General features: G+C 40.6%; 1 protein-coding gene across 1 annotated transcript in view; it reads right to left on the reverse strand.

The window, feature by feature from the left end:
* Window positions 1-719: 719 nt before the first annotated feature.
* Window positions 720-19247, reverse strand: part of ARSJ (arylsulfatase family member J) — a 42980-nt gene continuing 24452 nt past the window's right edge. Inside the window, exon 2 of the mRNA XM_051619735.1 lies at window positions 720-3275. Within this exon, the coding sequence (XP_051475695.1) occupies window positions 1880-3275 (1396 nt within the window). The 3' untranslated portion in view covers window positions 720-1879. The remainder of the gene's footprint in view (window positions 3276-19247) is intronic.

Consider the following 19247-nt stretch of genomic DNA (forward strand, 5'->3'; position numbering starts at 1 on the left):
TTATGCAGACACACATAATTTTTTAATAATTATTATTTATAGGTAATATCCAATAAACTGATTTCTGTCTTCTCCCCAGTATATTCATTACGAAAGTAACTCTAAAATATTACTAACTTGTTTCTAAGTGTTTGCTCATGACAGCTTTATTCTGCTTTATAGCTGAAATTATGCAAATTACTAGCTTTTGGCAGTTAGCTTCTTTTCAAAAAAGGTCAGGGGATGTTGGAGCATTGGACATGATTCAGATTTTAAAGTGCACTGATTCTAGCAATGTTTAATTTTTCAACTCTGATCCATTTATATAAATGCAATTTCTGAGTCAAGCAAGATGTAGTTGAAAAGCACACTTATTTTAAATCTTATCAAAATATGTTATAACTATTTAACAAATGAATCATCAATTTTACTTCACATAATTCATCTTGAAACTTATGTGCATCTGTATTGTATCAACTATCACACATCTCCAAGAATATGCAGTCAGTACCATCCATTAATCATCCATACAGACACCTTGGGAAAGGGCAAAAATTGAATCATGTCTCAAATGACAGACATATTGGAAGAAGAAATTTTGTTTCAGAAGCTAAATGCCATCAAATCATTCCCTGCACCAAAAAAAAATAACAATAAAAATCTTACTGAGTTAGTTTAAAACAAACAAGGACAGAATTGCTCTCTTTGATGCAAAAAAAGAGGCAGACTACTTTTATGAATGCCATAAAAATAAACTATTTTAATAGATACATAAATAAAAGGTTTAAAGTAGAATTTTCTCCCCAAACATAAAGATGGCCTAGCTTCTGTACAGAAACTGAACAATATTCACGTGACTACTAAATTAAATAATCACTGTTACATTCAAAATAATTGGAGGCAAATGAAATGATGCACCTGAATTTTTCTCCTACCTCATCCTAGCAGTGTATACAGTATTTTCTTGTTCTACAGTACTCTGAGGATATGGATCTGTTAAATAAAACTCTGATTGATGGAGTGGAAATAAAATTACAAATCAAAGGAAAACAAACAAACCCAAACAACCCTAGCACCCACAGGCGCACCTCGCATCACCCAGTAATTAAAGTTTTAATAGAAGAGAAGTAAGTATTGTGCTGTAAATAAATTATGTTTTTTACATATTGTTGTCTAGTTATCTTAAATTGTTTAAATATTACATTCACTTTGGCGATACGTTTTTGTCTGTCCCTATAATAAATTAAGCGTGGTGTGTGCTGGCTGTTCATGTCTCTAGGTTTCCCTACAAATGGGGGGAGCTTAGCACATTTAGGAAACTTTAAAAATCTTTCTGGTTTATGTAAGAAAGACAAAGTCTAATTCAGAGCAGCTTTCCTCCTATCATGCCCCCCCCTCCCCAGCACCTCTAAAAAGTTAGTCTGATGGCTTTGTTTTTGCTGTGGTGCATCAAAAAATGTCATAGGGTGGTGACTAACAGGTTTTGACCCACAGAGGTTCTCAAGTTTTGTTTTTCTTTTCTCTCTATCAATAATCTGCCAGTTTGAGAAGAGCAGCCATTAACATTGCTATACTCTCCAAATATTCCAATTCATTTAGACAAGGAACCATCATTTGTCCATCAAAAATGAATGTGCTGAGATCAGGTGTTACCACCGTTGTTATCTGGAAGGTAGCTGTGATGGGTGAGCACCATCCATCCTGCAGAGGAGAAAGTTTGTCACGTGGGCACTCAGGGCAGAGTGTTGAGATATCTTGTGCTGGTGAAATCAGAGAAAAAATTAAAAGATGACAACTTTCATCCATCGTGCAGAGCTAGCATTTCCCGTATATTCTGTCACAAGTTCAAGAAAGTTGGGCCAAGCTGACTTAGACTTGGCAAAACAGTGTGCTTAAAAGTCTATCCACCAGCAAGACGCGAGCGACAATGTAACAACTGCCCTTTTTTCCGATTGGCTTTCTTCTTGTTTTTCTTTTGCTTATTTGCACCTTTACTTTTATCTGATTTCTTTTTTTTTTCGTCCTCCTTAAACCACGGGCCCCAGACTCCTCCATTCAGCTTTGGGTTACTCCGAGGGTCCTTAGGTGGGTATCGAACAGGAACTGCTGTCTTATTGAACTGGGAAAGTCTCTGCAACAGCTGCTTCACGACGTCAGGATACCTCGTGGAGAGGTCCACTCGCTCGTAGGGATCAGCAGTGATGTTGAAAAGCCACACGGTCTTGCCAGCTGACCAAGAAACACGTTCGTTGTGCCAGCGGTTGGGGCCCGCGTTGCTGAAGGCCTGGGGAGGGACCCAGTCGCTGTATCCCGGATTGCCCGTCAGTAGTTTCCAATGATTCACCCTGATAGCAGACTGAATTGCAGTGTTCCAGATCCCATAGCCAGCTGCCCAGGACCCGTTTTTGGCTTTGGTGTAAATGGGGTCAATGTTGTGCAAGATGTCCACCCGTGGAGAACGCCTGCCTTCGCTAATGGTTTCCCATATATCATAGCCATCCAGCTGGATATCTTCATCAATCTGCCCTTCTGCGAGCGTGAGCAAAGTGGGGAACCAGTCTGTGATGTGCACAAGCTCCTTACACACAGACCCTTTGTTCTTCAGAAGGGGGCTATGGACGAACCCAACAGCACGGATACCTCCTTCCCAATAGGTCCCTTTGCTTCCTCGGAGAGGCCAGTTACTTCCTCCAGCCATTGGCTGCCCACCATTGTCTGAAGAATAGATGATAATGCTATTCTCATAGTAACCATACTTCTTTAAAGCCAGGGTGACATTGTTTATGGCTTCATCCAGACAAGCCAGCATCGCAGCGTACCTTCGCCGGTTGATGTTGTTTATTGACCGATAATGTTCAAAATACTTGCCTGGTGCCTGGAGAGGTGAATGAACAGCTTGGTAAGCAATATATAAGAATATAGGTTTCCTGGGGTTGTGAGAAGCTAAGATCTGTTGTACTTTTTGGGTGTACATCTGCGTCGAGTAGATGCCAGTGTCGTGATCCCAAGCCGCGTTGTCGTTCTCGTACAGGTCATAGCCACAGATCCCAGGGCTGTCACACTTGAAGTGGGTGTAATAGTCACCACTTCCCAGGAGTGAGCCAAAGAACGTGTCAAAGCCCCTCTGAGTGGGCATGCACTCTCTGCGATAGAACCCCAAGTGCCACTTGCCAACCATGTGTGTCGAATACCCAACCTCCTTCAGCTTCTGAGGTAGCGTGACATTATCCAGAGGTAAGCAGTTGGGCTGGGTTGGCCGTATGATGGAGTGCTGAAGGCCGGTGTGGATCTGGTACCTGCAGGCAGGGAGGAGACAGGCATCAGGTCGGGGGCAGGAGGAAAGGAATGGTCGGGACCTTGCTTGTGGACACCCACGTACATAACTGTAGCAGAAAATATTCCTATGCATGCAGCAGCTTTCTCTGGAAATATTTTGAATTGCGAATGACAAAACCTAGCAAGGTCAGACTATTACATCTGCTGAAATGGGAGAACAGCATCTGTTTCACTTCACAAGTGGTTCAGAGCAGCTTCCCCACCTCCTTTGGCCAGTGGGCATCAGCTCTGAACAAGTACCATGACGCAGCAGCATCACACATTTCTCTCCTTGCTGGCCTAATTTTTAATGTTTTAGTTTCCTTGTAGCTGTGAGCAGTGTCAAAACAGGAGCTCAGAGGCAATGTGCTGCCTGCAAGCCATTATTCGGCCACTGCTATTTCAAAGCAAGCAGTCAAACTCACAGACCTTTCCAGCCTCTCTTATGTATAATATAAACCCCTTTTTGTTTGCCTTTTTCTGAGCATCAACAAGTACTGCAGCACTGACTTGGGACCAGCTCTCCCGCCACATATGACACTGAAAGCCCGAGGGTTTGATTTCTGGTGATCCACCATGCAACATGCAGGTGGGCCATGACTTCACAGAGCTGTTGCTAATGTTATAATAACAGAGTCAGTCATCAGAGTGTGCATGATGGGCCTGGCTCTACTTTTCCCAGGAACACCTACAGTTCCATGCTCCAGTATTTATCTCCTGAGTAACAAGCATGAGTCTGGGTGGACAGCAAGTGCCCTGCCCAGAACTCAAAGACATGTGCAGGCACAGTGAAAGAGGCTTTTGAGTGACCACCCCAAAGGAAGGGATCACTTAATCCCTGGACCTCCTGTGCAGCAGTTGTTTTCTGTCCTTGCCTAACTGGTCAACAAAATGTTTCCCTCCATGAACCAAGTTAGACAAAACACCTACATATACACCTACAAGTATTTTCAGGTACTTCCTTTTCATTCACAGGAAGCTTTCACACGTCCCCATTTAACAGTGACTATAGGAGATTATGTGGATAAATACAATTTTTTACAATACCTCATAATTTGCTAGTGGTAAGCAGATCTACAGCACACAATATGCTGGACTTTGAGCATGTAACAGCAGTATATTTAAAGGCTAGGATAATAAATAAAGTACAGTCTATGTGTAAAGAATACATATGGCCTCCATATGATTAGAAAATGAATTCAGCATGGGCAGTAGTATCAAAAATCAAGGACAAATCCATTTCTATCAGTTTGACACTAAAAAATAAAATGTAACAGCACATTATAAACCAATTAAGACTTCTCCCTGAGTGTGAGAATAGATCACATCTCTAGCCATGAACAGAACAGTACCCTGAATCTGCCCCCAAACCACTTTTTTATTAATTTCTGGTAGTAGGAGTTGGGACTTCCTGACACATTCGGAAAGTATTGCCAATCTGATGGGCCTCCTGAGCTATCTAGAAAATTAAAAACATTAGGCTCTGCCTGTCCATAAATAACTTAAGAGTCTGCTTTATATGATGTCTTCCTGGCCAAGATCTTAGAAGGCACCATAGATGTCTTTAATGCCTGCCAATTTGCAATCATTGTGTAACTCCCATTTTATTCTTGAATTTATTTCCACAGAACCAGAAGCTCTCGTCTAACTAATTTCTTGCAGAAGCTTTGGGTGTTGGGCTCCTCTGCTTTAAGCTAGCCTGGACTCAGTACACTGCAGCACTGCTGCTTTTGTTGGTCTCTCTGGCAGTTTTTCAGAGCATTGTCTCTCCTACCAGTGTGTGGATCTGGAGCCCAGATGCCCAATTGTCCCCACACTTCCAGGCTGGTGCTGACACAGGAGATACTGCAGTAGTCAGAGCATGCTCTCAAAATGGCAGGGTTTGCTTTTGTAAAAGAAATGTCTTGTACACACCGACACCCCTGTCTTTTCCTACGATTCAAGTATATTATTCTCCTTTTAAAACAGGTAAACTACACAAGGAAACCACACTGACTAATGGCAGTGCCCCATCCCTCAGTTCACTCCATCCTTGAGAGTCCTCAGGGAACTATTTTCACAAGACATTTCATTTCCTTCCTCCTCTCTTTTCTCAGCCTTGTTAAACTCTTTGAGTAATTTCCCCTTATTTGACCCAACTGAAAAAGTCCTTGCCCCAACCCTATCATTTCAGTAAATAGCTTCTGCTCTCTTAAACCTTAACAGCCTCCTCTATCTTGAGATCAACCCCCAGTCCCAGCCAGCCAGTTTCTCCCCTGATAAGCTCATTTGGCTGGAAGTCAGATTTTTCTCTGAAGCCATGTCATTGCAATAGAGATCCTTCCACCCTTCTCCTCGACACAGAAACTGAGCCCAGGGGGGAGGAAGAGGCAACAGAATTTGCTACAAGTTGCAAACCACCGTGCCTCTTGACAAAGCTTACACAGCAGTTATGATATTAATACAAGTCAATTCTGATCAAGTATTCATAAACAGATACCTCAGCAAGGGCTTTGCCATTATACATCCAAGCATGAAATTCCTACACTGGTAATCTGACACTGAGCCAAAAAACATCAAGAATTAGCCTCTGTTATACATATTCTTCTTAGGGAAAATATCTGCATCTTATTCCAGCATTCCCCTCAGTAAGTTATTCAATCTGCTGGCTGCAGTGCACACAGACCAGTCCTGCCTCAATTTGCCGCCGCTGCCGTTTTTCCCGAGACTTTGGTGTGTTTCCCAGATGTGTGCAGATGCTATTTATGGCGTAGCTCTGCTTCTGACTCCACATTTCTGCACAGAGACAAATATTCACGTATGTAAAATGGGATCTGTAGAATAATCGATTTTCAGCAAAAAATATTTCAATTGTAGAAATGTTTCCGAGAAACCGTAACCTCTAATTATCAGAATATTCCTCACTGTTACAGAAGTGGCCAAGATTGGTTCCCTTTTCTGTGTCACATGCTTTCCCAATTGATCTGTTATGTGCCAATACTACTTTTTCAGTGAAAGTATTTTGTTTTCAAAGGACTTGCAGACCATTCATGGGAAAACACAATAATCTCAGCAAGAGACAGTGATTGTATGGAAGTAAATGCCATTGATAGCAACCGGCAAAAGTGCCTCTGTTAGGAAACTTTTTTTTTTTTACTGTTTTGAAACCGTATCTAGACTGTGCAAGAGAAGAAAAAAATGGAACAAGTCAAAACATAAAGGAAATAAGAGGCAGATGCTGGTTTGGGGGAAGTTCTCTAGAACATAAACTCATGAGCCCACTAACAGCCATGAAACGTCTGTGAAATACAGACTATAGGTTTCATCGCTTTCCACCGCAAGACTAGCTAAATCTTTAGAATAGATTGGTTGAATTTAATCCCAAAGGCAAAAACAAGTTATGATCATGAACAGTCTGGAATTCATTATGATAGTTGCAAACACTGGTAACCAGTTAAATATCCACAAATGCTGACAGACCACAGAGTCTAACTGCACAGCTTTTTAGACTTTGACTTCCATGGATAGTACTTACATAAAGGTAACAGGCTGAGAGTGTTCTAGATACAGCACAGGGGTTCCAGACTTGTGAATCCTGTATGCACATGTACTATGCTCTCTTCCTTGCTACCACTCCAAGTTTCTAGATCATGTTTGTCTCTGTTAGATACTTGAAACAAGGAACTAAGTAAAATGTATGTGAAATGTTCAGCTAATAAGATGCATATCAAAACTTAATTTATCCTCTCTACATGGGGATGGCTTTTTGCAAGTTTTCTGCTCCTATTTCTATTTCAGTAATGGGGAAGTTTTTCAGATGTTTACACTCAAACCACTGTGACACCTGTTCCAGCTAAAGCAGCTGCTTAATGCTAGTTGACTGTTACACCAATTCATTTACTTGTTTGTAGTGGAAACTTCAAAGCAATGGACTCACAGTGGGAGTACCTTGATGACTCCATAGGTCCTTTCCTTCTTGGATGTGGAGAGAAATATTTTAGAGGTTTCTTAAAATAAATAAACAAACAAATCAATCCTCCATTGTGAGTTTGAGTTTATAACACTGCTTTCCAACATGACTTCTCTTCCTTTTTTTATCCAGGAAGACACAGGCCTAAGCTAGTGTCTTTTACATTAATCCCACCTTCAGTCTCAAGGTGCAGACACCATTAAGTCATTAAAGGTCAACTGTACATTCAAGTGCCAGAGTCTCTGTGGATGTAAATCACCATTGGGACACTAACGTCAATTTGACCTGAGCTGGAGGAACGTATTAACATTTGGAGGCTTAATTTTCCCCTTCTCATGTCCTTAGTCAAGCTAAATTAGTTTCCCAGTTCTCATGCAGAGAGCAAACCAAAGCAGAGCAGTGGATCAATGACAGTAATCTTTGCATGTTTTCACTACTGTTCCTCTGAAGCAGAGAGCAAGACTCAAGGCCTGTGTGGTAGAAGCGATTCTCCTGGCACACCTCACGTCCCCATAGTGCTTATGCAGACTTAGACATATCTAGGCCAAACCAGCTTTCCTTAAAAAAAAGTTTTCCTAACGAGTTTTCTATTGAGTATTTTCCCTCTTAACTTCAGGGTGGGTTCTGCACTGTGCAAGAAGCTGGGATGTTTCTAATTTTGTAATGTGCATTCACAAAACTACTGATTTTAAGCTCTCATAATTTTAAAACACTGTCTTAACTGTCTTCAAACTGAGATTCTTTCAAGGCTCACTGCAGATTAACAAAGAAGCACAGCCTGAAGTTTCTCATTTCAGGAACTTTGCTTGCACAGTTCTAGTTGGTGCATGTGGAAAATATATTTTTATTACGCTTGCAGAGCTCAAGAAATATTCAACAAATTTTCTCTATTTTAAAAATAATAAACTCTAGCCTAGGATTCAGAACAGAATATTTTAAATTAAAAAAAAAACATTTGCCAGGAGGAGTTGCAAACAGAGCAATAGGACTGAGATATGCATGCTACATAAATGAATGGGATCATTACTGATGATTATACGTTTCCTTGTTAAAAGTAATAAAATACAGCAAGTAGCTACCAATCTATAGACTTGGCTTAAGTCTTTGACATCTTACCTGAAACTGTTTGTGTAACACAAGAGCTGGAAATACAGCTATTCCAGATGAGTAAAGAATATAGGTATGAATGACCTTTTCTGATTGGAGGTTCCCAGTCCCCAGAGGTCCAAGTTAGTGGGGAGAAAAAAACCCCACAATATCCCACTTACCACCAGCAAACCATTAGAAGCAGGACTTAATGACCAGTGAGAGAAAATAGATATAATAAAGACTTCTTTATAGTAAGCTGAGGCTTTATCATGGAGCCCATACACCCTCATTCTTTGGAAAAGCTGCTACTTTGGGCAGATAAGTTCACTCTTATTTACCTCAAAGTTGTTTTGAGCTCTGTAAGGTGCCCACGAGGGAAGTGGAAGCTTTTTGGAAGCTGTTCTGCTTACAGCCCTTCAAACAAGATGGTGAAGAGCCTGGCAGAGAGATGCAAAGTTCCTGAGCAGACATGGACCACCAGCATGAAAGAATCACACCAAAATTATTTTGCATCAGAAAATATTTGCCATAGAAACTGTTTTATGCTGCATCTGCTAAGATTTTAAAAACTAAAATGAGACAGCACCGCTGGAAAAGGGGTAGGTTGATAGGGGAGACATGGGGGCAGAGAAACAGAGCTAAGCTGATTTAAATGAGATGCAACTAAACCTATCACAGCCTGACATTAATTACTGCAAAGCAGTCAGCAAGCATGGATCCAGAGGCCCTTCAGACTGGTGACAAGGAAAGCCATCACCTGTAGCCACAAGTCCTTTTTCCTCATTTTGTACTAAGTAAATTTACTGAGAGGCAAAATGTTTTTCTCTACTAGTCCGTGTGATACATTTTCTAAATGCTAGCACAGAAGTTTTGGTTTTCATGCAACACAGGCTTCTCAGTAACAGTCCTATGACATCTCAAGCCTATATTCTGTAAGTTACAGTTTCTTTCAAAACCAGCAGCTATGCAGCAGCGTGGCAGAATGGTTTTCTTCTGGATACCTGGTTCCAAAGTAAAGTTACAGCTAAGGCTTCAATTCAACATCGAGTTCAAGTAAGAATGTGATTTCAGCCAGGTAGTTGGCTGAAACAGGACCAAAGTAAGCAATCAAAGTTTGTGCCATGACCAGGAGTGATGCTATAGGCATGGAAATAACTCTTAACTTGGCAGTGCAGCATTTTGTCCTGGTTGAAAGTATGAACAACCCTAAGGGGTGAAGGAAAAACCTTCTACATTAGAACACGATCGCTCACACAACATATCCTTTTGCGGAACAATATAAATTAAGGGTAGAAAAGCTGCATGCACTTACACTGCCTCTTTTTTTACCTGCTCAAGATTGTGGTAAGACATTCTGCATATCTGCAATATTGTTCCAGTGGTCTGAATTAAAGATGAAATACATTTATGCATACATGCAAATGTTACTATACCTAGGGGGTTACTTCTCTGAGACGGTGGGTTCATGACTTACAGAAGAAAATCTCCGTGTAGAAAAAAGAGGTGCAAAGATTTATTGCCAGAGTATGGAGGCAGTTCTTTGCTGGGATATGAGTTATGGCTCTGGAGGGTCCAGATGAGCTCTGCTGCAGCCTAAGACATGCAGAATACTGCATCACAGCCTGACCAACACCACTTCATTTTTATTTAGAAATCTGAGGGAGGCAAAGGCTGTCCATTTTCTGAAGTAGCCATGACCCCTCTGGCCCCCACAGGCCTGGTTCCCAACTATTCAACAGACTGAATGCTGACTGCAGGCAGGGATAAGCCCTGGGGGCACGTCATTGCCTCAGGTTTGTTGCTCCCCTTGGGAAAGAAATGGGGATGTATTGGCAGGGAAGACCTAGCAAATCTGAGCAGGCCCCTCAGAACATTTTGTCTGCTCTAGTCTTCTGTCAATGTTAAGTGTAGGCCAGAAAAAAAAACTCCATGAATCTAGTTTTTAACCATTTTTCTCTTTTTTGGGGGTAGGTGAGATACAAATGTAGATGGATCAGAAAAGCAAATGCAACAATAAAGACTAAAAGTGAACTCCAAACCTCTGCAGACTTTCGCTGTGTCAACCCACATAAAACAAAACAGAAGTTTTCCCATGCAGACACACACACACAGTCATTTCATCTTCAGCTGTATGCCTTGAATTTTTATGTGCTTATAAATCAGAGCAGAAGAATATCCACTTCTAAACCAAGCATTTACAGAAAAAGTCTAACTCAAATTATTTACTGTTTTATCACTCCAGCAGTGCTACTGTAAACATTTCACTTGAAAGATCCTGAATCTTGCCTTACTTTCAGGTTTTGGGACATAGTAGTGGGTTTTTTGGTGTTTTTAATTCAGCTAAGCCTTGTCCATCAAATACAGGAAAAGGGAAAAAACCTAACCTATTTATTAATGGACTAATAATGTTACCATTTTTTGTTCCAAATACCTTTTTCCAAGGACCTACAGGAGTTGAGGTATTCTTGTCCAACCAAATGCCATTTGGATTTTGATGCATTAACTCAACCTGAAAATCACTTGGAAATTCTGATCTCATGCAAGCCCTGACATTTGGTGATTTGAGTAATGTCCTCACACCACTGTATTGCTTATACTGTGAATGTATTTTTATCATCCAGCACCCAGAAATGCCACCCAGAGTTACATGAACAAAAATAAACATTGATCAATAGCAAGAACCAGAGGGAGTTTCAGTGAAATCCTTATAGTAGTTCAGAAGCCCCGGATACAGCAACAGATCCTGCTGCTCAAGAGCTGGAAAACCAACCCAGAAATTATTGTTCTATGTGGCCCTATCTCCTCACCAGTTTTGCATCTCAAGGATGTGCACCAGCTCCACTCTCTTTTATCTTCCCAACTCCTGCTGATGCAACTGGCACCCCAGGAGCAAGGCAGAGCTTGGTGAACAGCAGGAAGGAACCTGTTGTCTGGAGAGCTGCTAGCTTGAAAGGAGAAATAGCTGACTGTGGAACCACGCTGGGAGAGAAAAGAAACAGAAACCTTTATCTGCCTTTCCTCAGGGTTACTCTCCCTCCTCGAAAGGGGCTTTTAGTGGAAGGAAAAACAAAAATCATATAATGAAGCCCAAGAAGAAGTTTCAACTTTAAATCACCCCTCAAATTAAGTGGCAATTAGTATTTTGACGCACTAATTCCGCTTTTTTTACAAAACATAATTAAACTGGCAGCATATCAGCTTCTAACCTTTCCTGTCATTGAGACAATTTATCTGCTCAAATGGGAGGCCAAAAAAGACAAAAGAGAACGTGGGAGTCAGCAGCAGCTGGAATGCAGATGTGTGCATGCAGCTATTGTTTTCTTTGCTCTGCGTTCGCTGCAGCTGTAGAAACAGAGCACAACGTTTCCAACTTTATCACTGAATGTTATTAATTTGGAAAAAAAGGGGGGAAATGTGTGATTGCATAATCAGCACTCTCGGTTTCATGTCCACATGTAAGTGACCTGAACAGAAAACAATTTGACTCCATATTTTGCACGTCAACCGCAAATCCAGACATTGCCCCCAGATTTTGGGTTCTCAGGAAGAATAGATCCCATTGGACATTACACCTAATCAACGTGCTACAAGGAAAAGAAAAGCACTGCTGTGAGTTAAGGAGTATCCTGGAGCTACACTGCCAAGAAGAGAAGTTCTCAGAAACAGTCTTTCCCTGTGTATTCCTCTGAAGTTAAGGCAAGCAAATGGCAAAGGAAAACCAATTCCTTTTATTGATTAATTTTTTAGTCCTGCTTCAGTCATTTTCTCAGGAGGAAAAACCAGAAGAAAATAATACAAATGGAGTCTAAAATGCATGAAGTGTCATGCAGAAGCATTCCCCCCTTTGGGTACTTCCAAAGCTGCCCTACAGACCCTGTTGCAAACATGCCATGAGGCTGGAGCAAGAGCAGCACGTCAGGAGAGGGACACGGCACACACCAGTTTGTAAAGGTTCTTCTCTGAGCACTGAAAGTGTGTTTAAGTGGCCTTCATTTTACCACGTGTGTTCCCTGCTGTGCTGGAGAGAATACTATTAATATACTGGACTAGTCATTCTTACAGATAGGATAAATTTCATCATGTCTCATTGAAATACTTTGCCTAAAAGAATACATTAATTGGTAATAACACCAGCATTTTTACAGGACCAGGAGGGGGGGAAAAAGAGTGCCATGTACACACATGAAATATTTTTCAGCTAAAAATCTCAAGGTTGAAACTCAACTCTGTGACAGTTTAGGAAAAGTAGTTCATCTTTATATAACAAGATTTTTTTCAGTGAATGCACCTAAAGGACTTGAAAGATATTAATTATATGGTTGCCTTCCATAATAAGACATCTCTCATAAAAATGGCTTGCTCAATAGCAGTCCTCAAGGCAGCAGCTGAACAGTTATTTTCTTATCTTACATTTTAATTAAAGTACCCATTTTGACCATTTATTACTATTTCTGCATTAATATTGTCCTTATGTATTATTCATACATCCAGTGCTTAAGAGTTTATATCAATCTAAATGCTGTAAAATGACCTTGAATTGACAGCAAGGATGGCAGAGGACAAAATGACAAGATGTAAAATAGAGGTTAACTACTACCATAGCATGGCTTTATATGATATAATTTGAGAGAGGTAATTGCTTTATAATGAAAGAACATGATGTCGTTGAAAAAAAATCAGGATTATTCAGAGCTTCAGAGACATCCCAAGTGTTTTAGATACCTTCAAGCAACATCCAAACTTTGTGAAAGCTGATTTTCTATTACACACAGAATAACTACATAAATAGACCATCTCTGAGCGTGACATTGGAGAATGTCATAGTTTCATTCCTTTAGTGAGCTTACGTGTATCAGAGGCTACTAAGTTTCTCTTGAAACCTTAGATTAGTCTTTAAGACTCTAATTTAAAATTAGAGATAAATTATTATTGAGAGAATGCTAATCAAGTGGTAATGGCCACAATTTCCCTTTAGTGTTTATAATATCCCTGTTATCCTGCTCTGTGATATCTCTCAAGCTCAGCTGTGTCAAAGCATCTATTACAGGAAAGAGAACAGATTCTAGCCCCCTTTATCAATATGTACCCACTTAAATAGAAGGATCATTTCCATCAATTTAAATTGAATAATCTTTTAGACAATTTTTTGTTTGGTGTCATCAAAATGTCAAAACAAGTCCCTGAATTAATGCATTTCATAAGGCAAATAATTAATGCAAATAATAAGGCCCCTTTTCTAGTGTAGCGATTCATTGTGAATGCTGATAAAGAAATATTCTTGGATTATTGTTTCTGTTTCATCTCCACTTTGCTATTCCATTTGTTCTGCTCCATGTGGTCTATCATATAACATTATTGTAAAACGTGTACATTTGCATTGAAAGGAAATTATTATCTCTTCCACCATCTCTCATATATCACACAGCAACTCAACACAGCAGGGCATCCATCTAGAGCAAAGGGATGCAGCCAAGAATTTATGTTTAAAGCTTAATTACACATTTCTAGACACTGATACTGCTGACACACTAAATGATCAACTCTTACTCAAAACTGAAGAAGTGAGAGAGTGCAATGCACTTAAGCCGCTTAAGCAACATAACTTTGAGTTTCACCCAGACACCTCGTGTTTCAGATGTTTAACACCAGCATTCTGGGCAGTAACATAATGATGCCCTTCGCTGCTATCTCTATAGGTATCCTGGGACACACATGCCAGAAATCATTTTGTCACTCCAGAATTTCTTCCAGAACTGAAGTAATTTTCCAAGAAAAGCTACAGCCCTGCTAATCTGAAGAGCATCTATATCTGGATGGAAGAAAAAAAAAAAGCATTTTGACTTTTCAACGACATAGGCATTTTTCTGGGCTGACATTCCCTGGCAACAGCAGTGGCACTGTATCATTAGCAAAAGGACTAACCTTGACTTGAAAGAGAGGGCTGGGAGCCAATAATCACCCTTGCCTCTGGGCTCTGCGCAGTTTTTAGCCCAAGCATCACAACTGAGCTCTAATTCTTTTGTCCTTCTGACACTTCCCTGTTAGTTTCTTGGTCTTTTGTGTTTCTCATCACTTTTAGGAGGGGTGCACTATGTCCCTCGAACAGCACAGCCAAGGCTTTCTAGTCTTCTGATTAAAACACCAGCAGGACGCAAAGCACCATCACCCTGATACTACACCCAGTTTGTACCTGCATCTGTTTAAACACAGCACTTCCAAGCAACTACTTATTTACAATGATTGCTGGTAGTTTTGTAGGAATTCTGTCTTGTATTGCTGCCTACTGAGCTACATCCAACTTCCTCATTAAATTCAGACTTGTTAGCATTCCTGGATTTTCTTTACTAGTTCTCAATTCACTTGAGAAATATTGTATTAAGACCCACTTTTCAGAATGGACCATCATGTGCAAGTCCACTTTTGGTTAAGACAACAGCTGGTGTTGAAGGCACCATGTGCAGTTTCCAAAGAAAGAATGTGTTAGGAGAGTGAAGTATTTTATAACCTGCATCCCAGATGAAAGGTTCCTGATTGACAACATGGGGAAATGAAACATCTTTGTTTATTCTCAGGGGAGATTCAACATGGAAATGCTTTTGCTGCTGTTATCTGCGTGGATGTAGGTGTAGGTGTGCTTTGGTAGCAAAGGGAGGAAGGAGTGGGGAGTAGTGTTTCAGGGCTGTCAGTCATCTATGCCACAGTTTGTAACTAACACATTACATACTGTATAATAGGGCATAAAAAAAAAAAAAAAAAAAAAAAAGGAAAATGTCTGTATTCAAAGCACGATGTCTTTTTTACTTTAGGGATTTTCAAATGTCTAAAAAGCAATAAAAGTGCGAAGATAAATTGGACACTTCTCCCACGTATCCCTAAACGTTGCGGTCATCAGTTTCTTTCTCTCTTAAAAGCTCCCTATGTTGGAACTCAAAAGGAACAAAACTTCAGGAGGCATCATGCCCAGCTCACTGCAACCCATCCCCTCTAACAGGAGCAAATACTAAAATTAAAATGCCCCTGAGATTCAGCTCCCACAGCCCCCTCCAAGGCAGGACAACGCCAGGGATTTGGTACTTCATCTGGCTGGTTTCTGCTTCCATACCAAAGGAATCTGAGTCGCTATCTTTGTCCTCTGTCTGAATTAGGCAAAGGTGTGGGAACATGTAAGGCTGCTGTGTGAAGCAGGAGTGCAGTGAAGTCAGAAAGCTCTCCGTTTCAGAACCTGAAGGGGACCTACAAGAAATCTGGAGAGGGGCGTATTACAAGGGCAAGTAGTGATAGGACAAGGGGTAATGGCTTTAGGGGAGACATTAGGAAGAAGTTTTCCTGTGAGAGTGGTGAGACACTGGCACAGGTTTCCCAGGGAAGATGTGGATGCCCCCTTCCTGGCAGCTCAAGGCAAGGTTGGATGGGGCTTGGAGCAACCTGCTCAGGCGGGAGGTGTCAGAACTAGTTGACCTTCCAACCCAAACCATTTTATGATTAATGGTAGCCCACACATTTGATGGTTGCAGGGTACGAAGGCATGGGGCATGATGAAATCCCCTCCCACCATTCTCCTATGGTTTTCCCTTCTCTTCAGTCACCTACACCATGGAAGAAAATAAATAAGAGTTAATAAGGTTAAAGTACATCTGTTTCTAAGCCTCCCTGCAACTGAATAATGAAGTGATTTGATGCGTCTTTACTTCCCTTTTAAATCAGGCTTACCAAAACAAGTAGTGCTATCTTGCATGTCACTGCTACAGTCTCTAATTCTTTTAATGATTGGTAGTTTCTCTTTTATACTCCCTCTCACTCACATGTTGCTTTGCTGTTTGCATGGAGGGAGCGTCCAAAAGCCTAACAGAAACTGAGGCTGCAGCGCAACAGGCCTGGAAATAAAACAGAATAGAGGAGAGGGGGTGAATGGAAACAGGTGCCTAATCATTGTCAGTCCAACAAAAATCCAGAAACCACAACTCTTCCATGTATCGCACTTACATCTAAAACCAGACAAAGCATAAAGTATTTGCTATAAAATGTTAATATTCTAAAGAAACCGTGCCTTACTTAAGATGTTAGTGAGTGATTTTGATCCCACACAATATACAGCAAGAATGACTTCTGCAATGGAGTGAGTTGGATAAGCAGAAGTGAGATGTAAATAGGGCACAGGGAAAGTCTTGGCAGTATGCAGTCAATATATGAAACAAATCTAGTACATTCATGGAATCTGTGTCTCGATGCCATCAGTGATGTACATCTGCTTTCTGTGGGGCTTTCCCCCCACACCTGAAAACATTTGTTTAGTAGAGTGCTCCTAGCATCACGTACCCTGTGATAAATGATCAGGACAGACAGCCTCTTGAAAATGTAGAGCATCCATACTGAGAGGTAGGAGGTATACTGCTCTGTATGTATAATATTCTATACAAAAGCACTTCAAAGGAAAGAGTAACTTGGCAGAGATGGATGGGATTATCAGCCTGATTCAGACATCAAAACTAAGGATGATGTTTTTACTGACTTCACAGGGCCCTTGTTCAGATCTCTTATTGGGATACTTTGGATCTAGCTTTCCATACTTCAAGATACTCAACTAGGTCACTACCAGATGGAGACTTGATAGCAGATTTTGTTCTACAGTCCAACTAAAAGAGGCTCATACATTTATGTTTCTCTTGCTCAGCTCTATGCTGTTCTTAATTCTTGAGTCTATTACACAGAAAGAATGAGAATAAATGCTGGTGTTGTGGTACTAGTTGATTGCATACATTGTCAGAACCCATGAATTTCCATCACTAACTTCAACAGTTGAAAGATAAAATCAACATAATACTGCAAATTAAAAACAATTAAGAAAAACTGAATTAATTCAAATTGTGATCTTTTATAATGCGAGGCCTTTACTTTTTCAAAGACTTATTTTAGGGTCCTGAGAAATAAACCCTCTTAAAAACTAAAAGGTAGAAGCAGTGATTCTTTGAGATACAGAAGTTGTTAAGGAGAAAGGTAAACACATTTAGCATTTATCAAAGTGTTTGTTTCATTAAATATAGAGCTCTGACTCAGGGACATCCCTTTGTATGGACAGCCCTTCTACACCGCTTAAATTCCTTGGAGGTAGAAGAGCCTTCCCTGAATGGGATAGATTTAGATAACTGCCTGTTCTTGAACTGATGCTTAAGTGCATTTTCAGTCTCTGCAACATCACAAGAATTTTAGAAACTAGTCTATAGATGTTTTTACAGCTAAAGACACAAATAGCTACCTAAAGGGATTCTCAAAAACATGCCCCTAAATCTCCATGAAACCAATACAAGTTACAGCAACTAAACACAGACCACTGATTCCTAATCTTCATTATTAAGCTTCCTTTTAAAAAAACACAAACCCTTGTCCTTCAAGGTTTGTTGGGGTTTTTTTTTTGCAACCTCTGCACCCCAGCCAGGGAAACTGATTTTGTTATGTGGGTACAAACTTACCTATACTTATATGCACAGGAGGTCTCATATGACATCTAGGTCCTTAGAGTAGCAGGGCAGCTTTTTTATTAGGACAAAACATGCACACTGTCCAAAATGCTTATTTTGACAAAGGAGATCAGTAAATTGCTCTGTATCTTGACTTGTGATCCTCTTGCCCTAGTAGAACTGCACACTGTGTAAGTCAATACATGAATGATGTAGTGCCCATTTCTTTTTTTTCTTTTTCAAAAGGGAAATTAAAAGGGCACACTGTATTTTCTCAGAGGCTCCAAACCAAAATTATCACCACAGAAAAGCAGCTTCTACACCATGTGGTCCTCAGCCTTATGGTTCCTTATGGGAGCCAAGCATTTGTTGAAGAAGATGACAGTAAGACCAGAACCCATCACTCCTTTTCAAGCACGATTAACTACAGGGAACATTACTCAATCAGTGGCAAATAACTTGTGGCTCCCAAACAACTTTTGGCTTTTCAAGGTTGTGAAATTATGGATTTTGGTGGTTAATAATCACGGCAATCATGTCAAAACCAAGAAAATGCTGTAATGCCAAACAAATGAAGCATCATCATTTAGAGTCTGCTCCTGTTATTTTCAACATTTGTCTCCATGTGGTGAAAGAAATGTGGGAATTGTGGAGATTGTAGAGGGAATAGAGGGAAGGAGAAGAAAGAAGCATCAGGCATGACTCATATCTGTCATGAAGAAGCAGACAAAATATTTCCTCTTCAGGAGCCCAGAGAACGAAAGGAGAAGAAAATCAGCAGAACTGAAAGCAGGCACAGTAATTTGCTGACATTGTGAAGTCTTGTCTGCGTTCCCACTGTACAACACCACAGTGAGCTGATGAGTTGTGACAATACCACACAGCTCTCAGCATTTGGGAGCACGTGAAGACGTTAATAAAGCTGCCGAGTCCCAGAACGTCACATCTGTTCTGTCTGTATGAGACTCTCCCTTTTACTAAACAAGTGTGTCTTCTTAGGGTAGCTCTAATGGGTCACGTCGGAGGGAAGCAGCCCAGAAGAAGCTGTAAACCCTTGAGGGAGCCTGTCAGCTAACTCAGCAGCAAAATTCTTATCTAAATTTTTCCATTAGTATTAACAACATGTAACTCATTCACACAGCTTCCTTTTCAGTCCCAAAGCATCCCACAAAACAGATAAATCAACATCCCTATTTTAAATATAGGCACTCCAAGATAGGGGAAAATTAAGCATCTCACAGAATTATAGAATCTAGACACACAGAGTAGTTTGGGTTGGAAGGGACCCTTAAAGGTCATCTAGTCCAACCCCCCTGCAGTGAGCAGAGACATCTTCAACTAGATCAGGCTGCTCAGAGCCCCATCCAAATTGACCTTGAATGTTTCCAGGGATGGGACATCTACCACCTCTCTGGGCAACTTGGGCCAGTTTCACCACCCTCAGTGTAAACAATTTCTTC

This window comes from Apus apus, chromosome 4 (assembly GCF_020740795.1).
Source record: "Apus apus isolate bApuApu2 chromosome 4, bApuApu2.pri.cur, whole genome shotgun sequence".
Lineage (NCBI taxonomy): Eukaryota > Metazoa > Chordata > Aves > Apodiformes > Apodidae > Apus > Apus apus.